The sequence below is a fragment of the Elgaria multicarinata genome, chromosome 9 (assembly GCF_023053635.1).
Source record: "Elgaria multicarinata webbii isolate HBS135686 ecotype San Diego chromosome 9, rElgMul1.1.pri, whole genome shotgun sequence".
In the NCBI taxonomy this organism is placed as follows: Eukaryota; Metazoa; Chordata; class Lepidosauria; order Squamata; family Anguidae; genus Elgaria; species Elgaria multicarinata.
The window spans coordinates 34,197,466-34,215,931 of NC_086179.1; the positions used below are offsets into that span (position 1 = coordinate 34,197,466).

At 46.4% G+C, this 18,466-nt stretch overlaps 2 protein-coding genes across 5 annotated transcripts in view; one reads left to right on the plus strand and one right to left on the minus strand.

Annotated features, from left to right (window-relative positions):
- CDC42EP1 (CDC42 effector protein 1) overlaps positions 1–18,466 on the plus strand; it is a 258,720-nt gene that overhangs the window by 159,613 nt on the left and 80,641 nt on the right. The gene's annotated exons all lie outside the window — the stretch shown is intronic.
- CARD10 (caspase recruitment domain family member 10) overlaps positions 1–18,466 on the minus strand; it is a 52,327-nt gene that overhangs the window by 32,374 nt on the left and 1,487 nt on the right. For all 4 annotated transcript variants that reach the window (XM_063133497.1, XM_063133499.1, XM_063133495.1 and 1 more), the window contains exons 2-5: positions 14,119–14,337; positions 11,857–11,994; positions 9,755–10,080; positions 71–253 (exon numbers count right to left, since the gene is read on the minus strand). In XM_063133497.1, coding sequence (XP_062989567.1) covers positions 71–253; positions 9,755–10,080; positions 11,857–11,994; positions 14,119–14,326 — 855 coding nt within the window. In that variant the 5' untranslated portion in view covers positions 14,327–14,337. The remainder of the gene's footprint in view (positions 1–70; positions 254–9,754; positions 10,081–11,856; positions 11,995–14,118; positions 14,338–18,466) is intronic.

The following is an 18,466-nucleotide window of genomic DNA, read 5'->3' on the forward strand; positions in this document are numbered from 1 at the left end:
CATTTGATGCAAGACAATGTCATCTTTTCATGGGGTGGCATTCAGCCACACACTAATGTTCAACAAGTACCTGCACCACGCTCTGCAGCTCCTGAAGAGACGCGATCAGCCTCTGGTTCTCGGCCCGCAGCTCAGAGACAGTGTCGGCAAGGCTGTGATCCTCCACCTCTCGCTGAGGAGCTGCCAGTGCCTGTTTCCTCAGCAAGGAGCACTCTTCCTCCAGGCTACTGGCTCTGCATTTCAGCTGGTCTACCTGAAATACACAACAGCTCAGCGCCACTGCATGGATTGCAGTGCTGGGGAAGCAACAAGAGAAATGTACACAGGGCTTAACTTGAACTGGGGCTGCCATAACTCCAGAATTGGTCTTGAACGCCAGAGCTCAATCCTAGAACATATGAAGTAATAATGGAGAGGGAGGAGGAATACATCTGAGCATGGACAGAGTGAATTTCTCTCCCCACAACTCATTCTACATTTCTGGGGGCAGAGCTTCCTAGTCAGAAGGGAGGTGCGTGGTAGGGTGACAATATGGAAAGGAGGACAGGGCTCCTGGATCTTTAACAGTTGTATAGAAAAGGGAATTTCAGCAGGTGTCATTTGTATGCATACAAAAGACCATACAAAAGAGGGCAGGGCTCCTGCAACTTTAACTGTTGTGATGAAGAGGGAATTTCACCAGGTGCTGCATACATACAAATGACACCTGATGAAATTCCCTTTTCTATACAACTGATAAAGTTCCAGGAGCCCTGTCCTCCTTTTCATATGGCCACCCTAATGTATGGCAGCCTTTCTCAAAATGGTGTCCTCTAAATGGGTTGGACCATAACTCCCATCATCCTCAGCTAGCAGGGTCATTGGCACACTGGCTGGGGGTGATATGAGTTGTAGTACAAGTCATCTAGAGGACATGAGTGGAGAATGCTAGTATAAGGATCTCCAAAACATACATTCATTCATTCTATTTCAATGCTGTCCAATAGCTGAAGTTGGGTTGCATACAAATATTAAAAACCATTAAAATACATTACAAAACTGTTTACAAAGTACAAAAACCATTTACATAAAACATATAAACAAACAGTACACAGAGAAAGACACATCTCTATCCAAAACAGTTTCAAATAGTCAACAGTAAGAAACATCCAGGACCGGTTTAAAACTGCAACTCCCATCATGCTATTGGAATAATGGAAGTTGCAGTCCCAACACATGTGGAAGGCACCAGGTTGGGGAAGGCTGGTTTAATTTAAGCAGGAACAGTGAACCCATAAATTCATTCATTCATTTACACACACACACACATACACACACACACACACACTCTCTCTCTCTAGGCCCAATTCCACATTGTTCCTACATGGCCATGACAGAAGTAGCAGAGATAAGTGTAAGTTATATGTAAACAGGAAGGAGCTATTTAGATAAATCCAGGAGTGAAAACTAAGGCCCTTTCTACACCTAAGGATTATCCCAGGGAAACGGAATGATCGTCACTGCCTACTCCTGGGATCCCCGTGTGTCATTTGGATGCCTTTTTCCCAGAATGACCCCAGGGAAAAAGGCAGGTGTAGAAACCGCCTAAGACTATACTGCAGGGCAACAGTGAGTGAAAAGTCATTGATCAGGATCTCAGAGGTGAGAGACTGAAATAACCATAGAGCGATTCCAGAAGGACTTCTAATCTAAATACAATTATGAACAGGTGAGCTCATGATGAAGCTATCTCAGCTCAAACAGAGGAAATGGGTGTGTCAGTTGCTCACCGCAAAACCAAGATAACCAAGGTGCGGTCCGAGCAATTCCTTCAGCTATCTAGAGTGAAAGGTCTGCTTAGGATGTGGGTTTGTCACCTGACCATTGAATGCTCCCACCCACTTTCTAGCTATGTGAATCTCGGGTCATATTTCCCCTGGAGTATCTGCAAAGTCACTAAGGACATTAGCTAGAAAGTGGGTGGGAGCGTAAAACAGTTGGATGACAAACCCACATCCTACGCAGCAGGGAAAATCCTAAACATGCATATGCATGCATGCACACACCAAGCATAATGTACTTAAACCACAGTACACAATGCTTTGTCATGTTAAAACAAACAGATTTAATAGCAACTTTATTTATTATTTCATTTATATCCCGCCCTTTTTCCACCAAGGAACCAAAGGCAGTGTACATAATCCTCCTCCTCCTCTCCATTTTATCCTCACAACAACAACCCTGTGAGGTAGGTTGGGCTGAGAGTCTGTGACTGGCCCAAAGGCACCCAGTGGGTTTCCATGGCTAGGGGAGGACTAGAACCTGGATCTCCTGACTCCCAGTCTAACACTTTAGCCACTACACTACACCACACTGGTTCTATGTGGAAAAGTTCAGGACTGGAGCTCAAAAATCTCAGGAATGGCAAATCTAGACTACTCTGTCATACACACACAACACCAGTTCACAAAAGCATACATTTTAGCAGTAGCAAATAAGAAGAGATTCTTTAACTGTTGCTTCATTCTAATATAGCCTGAGTTGTCTGAGCTGGTAGAAAACAGTGGCTAAGAACCAGGATATGCCTGGTTTAAATCCTCCCTCTATCATGAACCCAGAAGATGGAATTGGGCAAGCATCTTGCTCTCATCCTCAGTTTTCCTATCAGCAATATGGGGACATAATAATACTGAACCTACCTAACAGGGTTGTTCTAAAGAATGTTGAGATAATTGATGTGAAGCACCTTAAGGAGTTTTATGCACTATATAAAATGCTAAGAAGCATTTTTATGTTAACTGAGAGTGGGAGTTTAAAGTTGGTACTCTTCCGTGAGCCTTTAAGGGACAGAGTGGGATAAATATTGAAATAATTAGAATAATCTATTACAAAAATTATATCTTACATACATGGTCCATAGCAGATACGTATGTGCACACAAGCACAACCCAGAAATAGTCCCTTTATTTCTGAGACATGTATCCTACAAGCAATGGAGCACCACTCAGGGCTGGCCCTACCATTAGGCAGACTGAGGCAGCCACTTCAGGTGGCATTTGCTGGGAGGCAAGGAGATATGCTGGGAGGTAGAGATGCTTTCGAGTACAGAGCTGTATGCACAACTCAGCCTACCTTGCAACCCTTAAACCAGGGGTGTGCAAGATACAGCCCGTGGGCTGCATGCAGTCCTCTGCCTTTCTTTGGAGCCCCTCTGTCCCACCCCCAAGCCACCACTTAAACTTCTGTGTTGGCGACAGCAATAAAAAAAAAAATCAGTTTCCTGCCATTGTTCTGTTTGAATTGCAGCTTCTGCTCCTCCCCCCCTCCTTTTCAGGTACTTCAAGCCTCCAGTTTGCTGGAGGCGCGAACCGAAGGGCGAGAGCACAAGGGCTCTCGGCCTGTGGCTCTCAGCCGTGGGGCGAAGCCGGTCAAGCGGATCCTCTACTCTGGAGGAAAAACCCCAGCCACGGTCCGGTCGCTGCCTCTTTCTGATTCAGGTCACGATCTTCTCATTGTCTCCTCTCAGTTCTTTTCTCCTCGTATCTGTTCCTTATGGCTCGTTCCAATCTCGTCTCTCCTAACTTAGTTCCTATCCGGTGTCTCCCCTCTTCTCAGCTGCCTTTTTCGTGTTCCTTATGGAACTGTCGCTCTCTTGCTTCTAAGGCCCCTGTCATCCAGGACTTGTTTATCTCTAGGTCTCTCCACCTCCTTGCTCTTACTGAAACCTGGCTTCCTGCCCATGATACTGCCATCTCTGCTGCCCTCTCTCTTGGAGGACTCTCTTTCTCTCACACTAGTCGCCCAGAGGGTCGGGGTGGTGGTGTGGGTCTTTTATTATCTAGTTTGTGCCAGTTCCAGCCTCTTTCCATTCCACCTTCACATTGCTTCTCCTCTTTTGAGGTACATGTGGTGAGGCTCTTCGCTCCACTGCGACTGCGGGTTGCAGTTCTGTACCGCCCCCCAGGCTCGTCCTCAAAATTTATCTCTGATTTTGATTCGTGGCTGTCCTTTTTCCTCTCTGACAACTGTCCTACTCTTATCCTGGGTGATTTCAACATTCATGTGGATGACCCTCAAGATGCTGCAGCTCTACGATTTCGCTCATTATCTTCCTCTTATGATCTTAAGCTTTGGTCTGATGCACCCACACATTCCCTTGGACACTGTCTGGATCTTGTTCTCACTTGGAATTGCTCTGTGTTGGACTTTTCTACTGCTCACTTTCCGCTGTCAGATCATCACCTAGTTTCTTTCAATATTACTCATAATCCTCCTCCTTCACGTCCCGCTTCTCGCTCTTGTCGTGACTTGCAATCTATCAATTACGAGGCTTTTTCCCAGTCCCTAGCCTCCTCCCTTCCTTCTGTCTGTTCGGCTGTCTCCTTGGACTCAGCTGTCTCCTTCTTTAATTCCTCCTTATCTTCAACTCTTGATAATCTTGCTCCATCTACAACTCGGATAGTTCGCCCTTCTCAACCCCAACCGTGGCTCACCTCTTCCCTCCGCTACCTTCGCTCTTGTTCCCGGGCAGCTGAACGCCTTTGGCGTAAGACCAGGGACCGGGCAGACTTTGTCCATTACAAATTTGTACTTTCCTCTTTCTCTTCTGCCATCTCACTGGCCAAACAGCAGTACTACTCAACGCTGATCCAGTCAAATGCTAGGCATCCTCAGCGGCTCTTTGCGTCCTTCAATTCTCTTCTGAAGCCTAATCCGCCATCTCTCCCCGCCTCTCTGTCTGCTAACAACTTTGCCTCTTTTTTCAATGCTAAAATCCAAACTATCCGCTCTGATCTGGCCAGCTCTGCTCCTCTTCCAGTTCCTGTTCCTCATCTGTCAGCTCCTCCTGCAAATTTCTCTGCGTTTCCTTCGGTCTCTGCGGATGAACTGTCTACAATACTGCGCTCTTCGAAGCCTTCCACTTGTTCTCGTGATCCGATTCCTTCTCGCGTCTTTATTAATCTTATTCCTGCTATCCTCCCTTCCTTGCTACATATTATTAATCTTTCTCTGTCCTCTGGTTCATTTCCTTCTGCTTTTAAACATGCTACAGTCTCTCCCATTCTCAAGAAACCTACTCTTGATAGGTTATCTCTGTCTAACTACCGACCTGTCTCTTTGTTGCCGTTTGTTTCAAAGATCCTGGAGCGTGCGGTCTACTCTCGCTGTCTTGACTTTCTTTCTAGTAACTCTGCTTTGGATCCATTTCAATCTGGATTCCGTCCTCTGCATTCCACCGAAACAGCCCTTACTAAGATCACCAATGATCTCCTTACTGCCAAGTCTAAAGGCCATTATTCCGTTCTTATTCTCCTTGATCTAACTGCAGCCTTTGACACGGTTGATCATGATCTTCTCTTAGATTCCCTTCATGACCTTGGATTTTGTGGCTCTGTCTATAACTGGTTTGCCTCCTATCTAGCGGGTCGCTCTTTCAGCGTGTTGACTAATGGCAGCTCGTCTTCCTCCTTTCCCCTTTCAGTAGGGGTTCCGCAAGGCTCGGTGCTTGGCCCGTTGTTGTTTTCCTTATACATGTTGCCCTTGGGCAAGCTTATTCAATCTCATGGTCTCCAATATCATCTGTACGCCGATGATACACAACTATATCTGTCATCTCCGGAACTTTCTCCTGATGTTCACGATCGTATCTCGGCATGTCTTTCAGATATCTCAGCTTGGCTGCTTCATCGTCGCTTGAAGCTTAACATGGCAAAGACTGAATTGCTTGTTTTTCCTCCTAAACCTTCTCCTCATCTCTCATTCTCTTACTGTCAATGATGTTACGCTTACTCCGGTCAAGGAAGCTCGTAGCCTTGGCTTTATCTTCGACTCCTCGCTCTCCTTTATTCCTCATATTGAGGCAGTAGCTAAATCTTGTCGATTTTTCCTGTATAATATTGCCAGGATTCGATCATTTTTGTCTGTCTCTTCTGCCAAGACGCTTGTTCATGCACTGGTTATTTCACGGTTGGACTACTGCAACCTTCTTCTCTCTGGCCTTCCTTCTTCTCACATTAGCCCGTTGGTTTCTGTTCACCACTCTGCCGCAAAGATCATCTTCTTAGCACGCCGCTCCGACCATGTTACTCCGCTTCTGAAATCTCTTCATTGGCTTCCAATTCACTTCAGAATCCAATATAAACTTCTCCTGTTAACCTTCAAAGCTTTTCACGGTCTAGCTCCTTCCTATCTCTCCTCTCTCATCTCACACTATTGCCCCGCTCGTGCTCTTCGCTCCTCTGATGCCATGTTTCTCGCCTGCCCAAGGGCCTCTACTTCCCTTGCTCGGCTTCGTCCATTTTCGTCTGCTGCCCCTTACGCCTGGAACGCTCTTCCAGAACATTTGAGAACTACAAGTTCAACCACAGCTTTTAAAGCTCAACTAAAAACTTTTCTTTTTCCTAAAGCTTTTAAAACTTGATGTTGTGCAGACTTCTACTGTTACTTTCTACTGTTAGTTTTTCCCTACCCTGTGCCTGCTTACCCTTCCCTGTACCTGTTGGCATTCTCTTCCCCTCCTTATTGTTTTACTATGATTTTATTAGATTGTAAGCCTATGCGGCAGAGTCTTGCTATTTACTGTTTTACTCTGTACAGCACCATGTACATTGATGGTGCTATATAAATAAATAATAATAATAATAATAATGTTTGGCTGTTTGCCGATGAATTTCAGCAGCGGCGGCGGCAAAAAAGGGGGCTACTTAGCTTTACAAACAAACGCACAAAATTTGGTGGCAAGCTGACAGTTTTTTCACTGCTCCTGCCGCCACACCACCACTTTTGTAAGCAAATTTGGTGCTGCAATGGGGAGGGGGGCAGCCCCCAGTGGGTTGTGGCAAATTAGCCCCTGGTGCTTGCCTGCCCTTGGCCAAAACTATCTTGCCATCCTCAAATACGGTGGAGGAGGAAGATTCAACTGCCAGGTCAGCTTCAGTATATGGAACTGAGGGAGCTGTTTTGTCCATCGCCTCAGACAGCGAAATGTCTTGGGCCGGCCCTGGCCCCAACCCAAAACCAAACACAGTCTGTTCAGTTCACGAAAAGGCAGATTAGGAAGGTAGATTAGGACATGGTCTGTGTATTAGTGCCTTCCCAGAGCAAATCGGAAAGTGACTACAGGGCTCAGACCGAACCGGCAAAGGCTAGGGCTGCCACAATCCATCATTTTTTATGGCATCATCAATATGCATGGGCCTTTACAGAGCAAAATAACAGGCAGTTGCTTACTCTACAGAAGCTGCAGTATACAAGGAGACAAGGGGGAAGAGATAATAAAAGTAAAGAGAGAGAAAGAAGAGGAGGGACACAGACACACAAGAGAAGTCATAACATAGCAAGCAAGGGCAGTATATAGTTATGCTTAGATTAGCTGCTGTTTTGAGTGTCTGGTGCAGGGGAGGGGAGGAGAACTTAGAGAAGAGCTCACCAGGAGAAAAGGGTCTTGAGAAGGGATTGGAAGGGTGAGGAAAAACTATATTGGGACATCAGGGAATGCTCTATCTGGAGAGAGGATACTGGAAGGGGACCACAGTACAGAGGACATGCCCTGCATGAAGAAGGTCCCAGGGTCAATCCTCACATCTCTACTTAAAATAATCAAGTAGCAGATCATAGGAAAGACCCCTCTCTCTGCCCAGGACCCCAGAGAGCTGCTGCCAGTCAAAGCAGAAAATTCTGGGCCAGATGGACAAATAGACTGGGTTCGTACAACATGCTAAGCCAGTGGTTGAATGTGGGTTGTTGTTGAATTATGGGTTGTTTGTTGAACCGTGGGTTAACATGTTGTCTGAATCCAGGACATTTCCCACAGAGAGCCTTGATAAACATGGGTTATTTCTCTTGAACAAACCACCTTGAGAACCCATGGTTTGTTGTTGGGTTCTTCATGGTGGTTAATGAGCCACACTGCATAGTTAACAAGCCACTCTGTGGAAAATGTCCTGGATTCAGATGACACGCTAACTCATGGTTCAACATACAGTCTTCCCCCCACGAAAACCTGGCAAAATTGGTAATGCTTCAGCTGCCACCATCACCCCAAAATTGCAGTAGTGAATTCTGAAAACTGCAGCTGTCAGGAATAGGGAAACTAGTCAGGATTGTGTTTACTTCTAAAAGCTATCTTCCACTTTGCATGGGAAGCTAGATATTCCACAACGGCATGCTACGTGCATAGCAATATTGTGCTTTGTCACTAGATGTTACAACTTATTAGATTGTAAGCCTATGCGGCAGGGTCTTGCTATGTACTGTGTTATCTGTACAGCACCATGTACATTGATGGTGCTATATAAATAAATAATAATAATAATAATAATAGATCAAGTGATCAGGCACAGTCACCTCTGAACAAGATTAGCAGTAGTATAGCAGTGTTCATTTTGATTCTTTAATGAATCCCATTTTTGTTATCTGAAAGCACCTCAAGACTCATTCAATATGGAGCAGCTTGTATTCCTGTGCACTTTAAATGTACAGGTTTGTGCACACATGCAACAACCATGTAGTATCAGTCACTGATGAGTTCAAAGCAGTTCCAAGCCGAGATCAAAAACCTTAAATCCAGGCTTTTTCTGGAGATAGATCCAGCAATTTCCAACTGTAGACATGTCATTTCACTTTGTCAGGTAGTACAGCATCCCAGGCACGAATTCCTAACAGAAAATCCTGCAGAGCAGTTACAGGATCTCTCACCCAACAGGACACACAAATCACCTTGTCTGACATCTTAGCAACAGGGCTGTTGTTGTTTTTAAAGAAGTGAAATTTGCCCTTTGTGGACCCAGATGGGAGCCCTTTGGGACATGCACTGGACCCAGGAGGGAAGCTTGGCTAGAATCAAAACTAGTACAAACCAGGACAGGCAGGAAGGCGTGTGTGGCAATGAATTCAGCAGAAAGACAAAGCTCCGAAACAGAGACTCCCCCAGATGCGGTCAGGACAACGAAAAGAGAAACCAAGGGACAAAGTCAGGCAGTCTCAAGAATGCAGCGCTCCGGATGAGGCATAATAGACAAGAGCTGCCTTCTGGATCCTCTTTTGTTGCTGGGACCAATGAGAGCAGAACAGGAGCTGCATGCAAGCAGACAGGGCCTGGTTGCTTCTGGCAGGGGGAAATGGCCTTGGTTTAGATCCTGACGAACACCCCTCGTTTTGCACCGCCACCAAACCCCTGCATTCATGTATATACACCAAGGGTGCAGAACGTCCGGCCTGGGGCCAAATCCAACTCACCCGGGGTCCTCCTGGGCTCCAGAGATGGCCACACACCTTCACCCACATGACCAGACCGCTCGCACTCCCGCCTCCCCCACAGTTGACTGCAGCACAGGCTGGTGGCTCCGATATCAGTGGGGCAGAAATTCAGCTCCGGGTTTCAGTCAGAACCAGGCAGAACTCTGAAGGGGCTGTCCAAGGTGATTCTGCTCTGGGTTTCAGTCAGAACCCTATAGGAGCTTTCCAGCTTTTAGAGTTCTGACTGAAACCCAGCGCGGAATCACCGCCCCACTGCTTGGCTGCCTGTCACCTAGTGTTTTCCTGGCTCTTGTGCATTTCCTCCCCCTCTTTCAATCTAAAAGGCTACCATGCCTCCCCCAAGGCTTCGTTCCTGGCAGTAAGAGCTTGAAACTGCAGTCTCCACCCCTTTTGTCTCCTAACCCCGCCCAGCCCAGTGCTGGCCTCCAATACCTTCTCCAAAATGGAATTTGGCCCTCAGGGCTGACAGAGTTTCAACACCCCTGACACACACGCAGACCCTCCTTGCTCACCATACCCCCAGTTGCAGGTCCCGGCTCCGTAGGACAGCAGCGTTCTTCTCCTCACACAGCTGCGCGTAGCGCATGGCCAGCAGGTAGTTTTCGTCCTTCAGCCGCAGCAGCTCCAGACTGTTGGAGTCCCACTCCTCCTGGAACCGCTGGCAACGTGCCTGCACCTTCTGCAGTCCTTGGAGCTGTTGCTTCAGCTGGCCGCTCTCCTCCTCCAAGGCCTGGTTCTTCGCCTGCAGCTGGTGCTCTTTGGCCAGGTGTCCCTTCCGCTGGGCCCTCACCTTCTTCACCTCCATCATCAGGAACTGAGTCAGGCCTTCGGGGCCCTCCTCGTCTGGAAAAGAATTGTCAGCAAATTGGACCCAAGAGCCAAGAACAGGGCATTTGGACTCTCGTCCAGGGAGAGCCAACTCACACTTTGCATGGCAAGCACATCTGCCACATGCCCACTTGATCTTGCAGCGATAAATGCTAGAACTTTTACATTTTAGTGGGAGAGGCCGCGGCTCAGTGCTTTGCATGCAGAAGGTCCCAGGTTCAATCCCCCGCATTTCCAGATACAACTAGGGGGGAAATCCTGACTGAAGAGCCATTACCAGTCAGTGGGCCTGTTCAGACGACACTTCAGGCTCTGTGGTTAGCAAAACTGTGGTTCTCTGGGCTTAGCACTAATCACAAGCCGTGCTGTTGCACACAACACTTTAAGCCAGGGTTAGAGCCACTAACTCTGCTGCAGATGGTCCATCTGTGGTTAGTGAATGAGCAGGGTTTAGAAAAACACACCACACAACACATCTTAAACCCTGCTCTTAACCAAAAGCTTTAACCAGCAGGGTTTAAGGTGTCTTCTGAACAGGCCCAGTGTTGACAATTCTGGGCTAGATGGACCAAGGGTCTGACTTAGTGTAAGGCAGCTTCGTGTTCCTAACTTGTGTTGTGGAGATGTGTATTTGTAAACATACAGAGGCTGTGTGCCTGGAAAATGCAATCTAATCAAAGCACCCCAGTATGTGTTCATTACATACACAGACACACACACACACTTAAAACAGGCATGTCTGTTCCACACTTTGAGGTGAAACTGAAGCAAACACACTCTGATACGTAAAGGGTGAATCACCTCTTGCACTTGGTGGAACAGTTGCTGTGCAGAGCTATCAGACCCTTAGATTTGCTATATAAGGTTCCAGAGCTCCAATCTACAAAAATCTATATATCCCTAACATGGGATTTCCTCATGATCATACAGAGTTCTATGCTACCCAAAACTGTTCTCACATAACTCCTTCTAACTAGGGATGTAGATATCGTATGCATATAAATATAGTCCTCTATCGATTATACTTTTTTATTTCATGTTAAGATGTATAAACTCTGTGCTCAGAAAGGTCAAATTCTGTGTTCAAGGGAAAAAATGCAAATTAATAAATTGCATACAAAGTGGACTAGGCATAAAACTTGTCCAATGCTCTAGTTTTCATTCGGGGCTCTGACAGGGGGATAGACTCTTCAAATAAAAATGGCATTTGTTCACAGGTAACAGTCTGATGACAAAAAACAGGGACTCAATAGGAAAAGGTACGTGAGTAGAAGCCACAAGGAAGGGTCAGGGAATTACACAGTGCACAGAAGCACAATCTTGAGATCTTGACGCATTTTGTAAACACCGGCCATAAATTAGCAAACCCCATCACCCTTAATCCAGAAGCATCATGTGCAAAGTCAAGCTTCTTACTTCTTTTCTGGCACAACATGTCTCTGAAAACCACCTGCCTGGCTGCTTTTTAAACTTGAAAAGCAGCTCATTTGAGGGTTGCTTTGATGAGAAACAAATAAAAGATCTGGTGAAGCATGTAGATCTGAAGCACTTAATCTTCTAAACTGCAGCCACTGCTTAGCGTTATACAGTCAAAGGGCATTAAAAAAAAATGAATCTCGGAAAATGAGTATCGGAATTCAGGTGCAATACAACAGGATCCATGTGAAATTCCACACATCAGCAGAAAGCCCAGCCCATCATGCACGCACACATGCTGGGATAACTCCAAGGAGAAATCACGCCTCTCTGGTAGTCAGATTTAGGGTGCAATGTTCTCCTGCAATGTCTTACCCAGGATCATAGAACAACGCTGGACTGGCTGCTTCCCTGTCAGTCGGGTGAAATGTTCAGGGTAATAGAACTCCAAGGACTCTAGGAAGGCTTCATAGCCTCGCTTCCCTCGCCTTCGAAGGATATCCATCAGGAGTCCTGCAGAGGAAGAGGAAGAGAAAGAAGAAGAAGACACATGATCAGCAAGCAGAATCATACATTCCTAGAACCATAGAGCCAGAAGAGTCCATAAACAACTTGTGATCAGGATACCTAAGAGAGCACCTTCTCCCTTACCAACCTGCCTGATCACTGAGGTCATTGGAGGGCACCTCTCCCATTAAAACATAAAAGTTGTAGCGTTTATCACTGCAAGATCCAGTGGGCATGTGGCAGATGTGCTTTCCATGCAAAGTGTGAGTGTCCCTGGACGAGAGTCCAAATGCCCTGTTGTTGGCTCTTGGGTCCAATTTGCTGACAATTCTTTTCAGGCGCCTCCTGAAAACATCTCTGTTTCAAGAAGCATCCCTCAAATTTGTTTTTTTAATCTTCTTTCTTTTACTGTTTAGATCTATGTTCACCGCTCTGGAATCTGTGTTAGATAACTGAGTGGTATATAAATGTTGTAAATAATAATAATAATAATAATAATAATAATAATAATAATAATGGCTACCCTAGGCCAACCCTTTGCCATTCCCCAAGAACCAGCATGGCCTTGCAGAGGTTGTTGGATCTAGGAGACCCTGGTCCATGTCACAATGAAAGGGCCTTAAGTTAATAAAACACAGCCTTAATTCTTCATCTGCAAAATGGGAATGACCAGAACATGCTTCACAGTGGTTGTTGGGAAAGCAAGAAATAAATAGAACTGTACACCTGTTTCACATTAAAATGTTCTATAAAATAATGAAGAAGAAAAGCAACAAAGTGGGATCAGAGTTTCATGTGGCTGTGGGGTCCATTCCTGGCTTGTAGTTTTGGGCCAAAGCCACTTGGCAAGAGTGATATGAGGAGAAAGACTGAAGTTCAGAGGGAACATCAACAAAGCATCCATGCTTGGCCATGCAACAGGGTAGGTTGTCAGGGCATGTCAGGAGGCAAGTGGAGCCAGGATCACAGCTCTGCTGACCAAACAATTGAGAAGTGATTCTTAGGTGTCCATGTTTAGATGTCTTGCTGGCAAGGGACATTGAAAGCTGGCCAGGATGGGGGCCGAGGAGGATTCCCCTGAAGGCCCAAAGGAGACAGAGCCAGGGAGCATGGGGTGGAGGAATAACACTGAATCTATGTTTCCTAAGAAGATCTGAGGCCCCAGGGGGAGCCTAAGTTGGGCCCAAGGAAGTACACAACAAAACCTCCACTGTTACATTAGTCAACCCACACAATGCAGTTCACAGTGTCGAACACACCACAACACTACACGCATTGGTTGCAAGTACCAGGGACTCTGTCTTGGCGATTCCATCAAGCTAGCACTCAAGCTTGCTAGCTTTTTGCTGTATCTCCATCCATGGGGATCCCACTTAGACAGAGTCCCTAGCACTTGGGCTCTATATGTGTCATGTCCTGGCTTATCCCTGTGTGAAAACCTTGCATAGACCCCAAAACAGGAGAGAGAGACAGGCCAGCCACACCATCCCTGGTTACAACATGCATAATTTACTTACGATGGAATATACCAGCCTTTCACAAACCTGCTGCTCTCTAGGTGTTTTGAACTACCCATGTGGCTGGGGGTGATGGGAGTTGTCGTCCAGCTCATCTAGAGGGCACCAGTTTGGGGAAGGCTGGAATACACACCGCCGTACTAAAAGCCACTCCATAGGGGAGGGGCCATAGCTCAGTGTGATAGAGCACATGCTTTGCAGGCAGAAGGTCTCAGGTTCAATCCACGGCTTCTCCATCTAGGGTTAGGAAAAGAATTCTGCCTGAAACCCTAGACAGCTGCTGCCAGTCAGTGTTGACAATACTGAGCTAGATGGGCCAATGCTCTGACTCAGTATAAGGCAGCTTCCTGTACTTTGCAAGCCAACCCAGGTCCATCAGTGTTCCAACAGAGATTGTTGCAGCGAGCATTCTGAGAGAGCAGGTGCACACACGCATCTCCAAACACCCCGAGATGCACATCAAGGAGCCATGATTGCCAGAGAGCCACAGCCCGCCCACCCACCCACCCTATTTTTTCTGCCTTTCCAGACACATCCTTCTGCATTGCGCCTTCCACAAACCTTCCCCACCACTGCTGCTGAATCCTACAGGTGAGTTCTAAATGACCCTCACCTGTCCGGTTGCTCTTGCACGGAAACCGAAAGGCACTCAGCACCTCCTCCTCATCCTGCTCATCAATCACGCGGCATTGGCGCAAGTACGGGGTCAGCTTTGCCGGGTTCAGAGAGCGGGTGAGCTGGTGCCGCGCACTCTCAATCTTGTCCCACAGGGCACCTTCTTCCTCTTCTGCATCTGAGAGGCTTTGGACCTCGCTGTCCATATCCTCAAGCCCTAGGAGAGCAAGATCATTACATATGCATACATTTCCCCTTCAGAGCTTTTAACCAGTCTGCTGTACTTGCAAGCAGGGGGAAGCTGCTGAGCACCCTTTCAATGCATGCTCATGGCTGAAGTGAGAACTCTAACTGCTGCCAAGAATGTGGAAACAGGGGTGTGTTTGTGATTCTTTATTTACATGTGGAGCACAGCAGTGTTGCTGGGGAAGATGAGCAGGAGGGTGCTGTTGCACTCATGTCCTGCTTGTGGGCTTCCCACAGGCAGCTGGTTGGCCACTATGTGAGCTGAGTGCTGGTCTAGATGGACCCTCGGTCTGATCCAGTAGGGCTCTTCCTGTGTTCTCAACGTGGTCTTAGCTACGCAATATAGAAAGAGTAATACACAAGGAGCAAAAAGATTTACAGACCTGGGACAAGAGGCAACACTAGCATTAGCTAGAGAAGCTCAGACCTAGGCACCAAATCTGGCCTGTCTGGTGGCCAAATCCAGCCCTCTGCAGTTCCCCAGAAGGACATCCCCCCTTCCCCTAGACCACCGATTGGCTGCAGCCCCACACATTGACATTTCCTGTGGGTCAATGGCCGATCAGAGGAAAAACTTCCCCCACCTCAGCACATAGGATAAGACTGCATTTGCTTAGATTGATCCTTGTTACTCTGTCCGGCTGTATCCTTCCGCATTATTGAAATTTAAACTTAAAGAGCAGAGCGGAGACTGTATTTTTTTTCTAGTGAAGTTACCCTGTAAAGCACTATCTACGATGGTGCTGTAGAAGTGATAATTACATACTGAAATTCCCTCATCAACACAACTGTGAAAAGACACAGCGGCCCTGCATATATGGCCACCTTACAGCAGACAAGGACAAATAGCCCATTCTCCATCAATCATAAGCCAAGCAAGCCAAAATGGGAGGTCATTGAAAGATGGTTTCTCCGATTTCGGTGGGGCTGTGAATCCATTGTCAAAATGGGTTTCAGTCAGAATCAGCCAGAACTCCAAAGGAGCCATCCAAGGTGCTGAATGTATTTGGGGGTTAGGGTTCAACACCTACGATAGCTCCTTTCGAGGCTTGGCTGGTTCTGACTGAAACCCAGAATGAAATCACAGCCCCACCAAAATCAGAGCCACCAGCTGAATGAGTCCTTGAATGAGCCCACAACAAACACATCTATAAGCTTGCTGGCTAGAAGAAATCACTAACTATTCGGTAATGTGGACAAGACCAAGAAAAATCAACCTCCCATAATAGAACCCACCCACCCCCCAAAAAAACATCTGAAAAGCAAAATGTTATCCCTGCCTCTATTCCCTATCCATGGCTCAATCTTCACACGGCACAAAGCCAATATCCCTAGGGAACAAATACTGGCCTTCACTCCATCAAACAGGAGCAAACCTCCTCAGAGCCTCCAAAACAGCCTGATATCAATATGCCTGGCTCATAACTGGAGGCCTGAACCTGACCCCGGGGCTCCCTGGGACACTTCAGTTCCTGCTTCAAGGGATTTCCCCAGCCTTTGCTAAAGCACTGAAGAGGTAAGCAGAAGATTAGAGCACATATGCAACACAGAGACCCAGATCCAAATGTTTGCATTGCCACTGAAACCACTTTCAGCAAAACTCTGTGTTGCCTGCAGGAGCCTAGAACTGCCCAACAGGCCTGCAATTAGGAAAGCCTCTCCAAGCCAAGAGCAGAGCTGAATTCGTTAAACAGGCAACAGAAAAAGTGAGCCAAAAACAACTCATAGAAAATGCATTATTTGACTCCGAGGTCCTAGCTGAGTGTGCAAGCTTAAGATTTCATTTCATGACACTTTTAAATTTCCTTCTAGAACTCAGAGAGTTGTAGTTTGGTGATTTAGGGCACAATCCTATGCATGCTTAGAAAAATGTTCTACAATTCCCAGTATTCCCCAGCTAGCCATGCTTATAGAACATTTTTTCTGTCTGAACATGCATAGGACTATGCATTTAGTAAGAATTCTCTTTAAAAAATCCCTTAGCTGTCACCACCAGCACCAGTATTCTGCAGTTCTCAAGGATCCCTAGCAAGGGGACACAACTGTTAAAGCAATTTAATTCAGTAGCATGAACTTGCCCAAGTCTTCACAGGGCTGATATTCAACAACGGATAGATAACTTGGTGCTCTCCAGAAGTTTTGGACTACAACTCTCATCAGCCCCAGCCAGCATGGCCAATGGTCAGAAATCACGGGAATTATAGTGCAAAACTTTTGGAGGGCACCAGGTTGTCTACATCTGGTCTACAGTATCCAGTCAAGCCTAGGATATGGAAATATCCAGGTTAACAGTCCTAGGCTGCATTCACATGAACAAAAGTCAGGAGCACTGGATACTGTTCACCCAGGTTTAGGAACATAACACCGTTTCTTCTTCTTTTTTTTATCAATGTCAGGTGGACCATTTTCAGCACAGTCATGTTACTTTTGGCTCTGTTTTCAAACATGCAAGATGTCTATATTCTTGATGATGGACAGAAGCACCCAAGAGAAGGAGAGGTAAGAGACCAGCCTTTCCCAACCAAGCACCCTCCAGATGTGTGGGAATACAACTCCCATCATCCAAGTGAGAATGGTCTGGGGATGGAAGGAATTGTAATTCTACACATCTGAAGGGTACCAGATTGGAAAAGGCTATAATAGACACTACTCTCGTAACAGTCACATGAACAAAAAGTGCAGGAGTGAAGATAATGCTCCTCTTTGCAGAGGACACTTTATGCCTGTTTTTCCCCACTGTCTACCAAGAGCAGACATGAAAAGGAGAACCCAAAACATACGTACCATCTTCTCCTGTGCCAGGAGCCACCTGGGTCCTCCATCTTTGCGGAGAGCTCATTAGCTCTGCCTATGAAAGTTCCACAGATTCAGTTCCCGGTATTTCCACTTAAAAACTTATCGCAGGTAGCTGGGCTGCGAAAGAACCCTGCCTGAAAAGTTTGGAGCAGGCTTTGGATGAATCCAGTGGTCTGACTCAGGAGAAGGCACCTTCCCGGGTCAATACATTACATTTAAAATCACCCCCTTGTTCTAACTCCTGTGGTTGGAAGCAGTGAGTAGAAGGATGATTGTGGCCCTCAGTCAGGGAATACATGGCTGGTGCTAGAGCTGAAAAGATGTCCTAGACTCCCATTAAGAGTTTCTCTCTCACTCCAACACACACACACACACGGGTTCCTCTGACTACAACATCCACAGGCAGATATTTAGAAGCCAAGCATTTTCTCCAGGTTGGAAGAAGCTGCACCTGCCAAATTACAGATCAAGTTATGGGAGTTCAGTGGCACCAAAAAAAGAAAAGAGAAAAGCAGCCGCTTTCCTCTCCCTCTTTGAAGTAAATATGAACAAGTGTAGCACTCTTTCTCCCAACCCTAGCTGTGATTAAGCGATGCCCCTGGTAGGCAGGGCAGTGGCGTTCCAAAGAGATGCCCTGAGTCACGCAGATCCCAGACATTCAAATGCGTTGCTGAGTCATCAAGCACAGGGCTCCGCCATTTCCCCTCCCCTCCAGGCTTCCCCAGGGGGCAGGTTCTTTTTACAATAGCTAGTTTGTCATCCGCCCTAATTAATTTATGGGGTTATATATTTAATATTTAAGAAAGACGAAGAAGGGAAATGCCTCTCTCAGCTATGCAACACACACGCTGCCATATACAGTAACGTCAGTTTTAATATTAGCCAATAAGATCTCCAGTTTATCGCATCTGGACTGTCTATATACTTCCCAGTGGTGCAGCTAAGTAATTTTAGACTCTAAACTTAATGGTCTTATGGCTGGGGAGAAAAGAGTGGCTTTAGAAGTCCATGCATATTGCTGAAGCATACAAGTAACACACACACACACACACACACACACACTCCTTGCTTTACAACTGCTTTTACATTGTCAATACAATTAAAACAACATCTACAAAACTGTTTGCCAATCTTGATATTTTTTTTAAAAAAACAACAACACTGAGCATGTGCAGTTTTGCATTTTAAACTCTTAAAATTGTAGCACCTTCATGACTACAGGAATAAAATGGAGTTTATTTCCACTGCCCTGATGCGCACATTACCTGCCGCTCTCTGGGTGGTCATTTGGGGGCTGCCCCTAA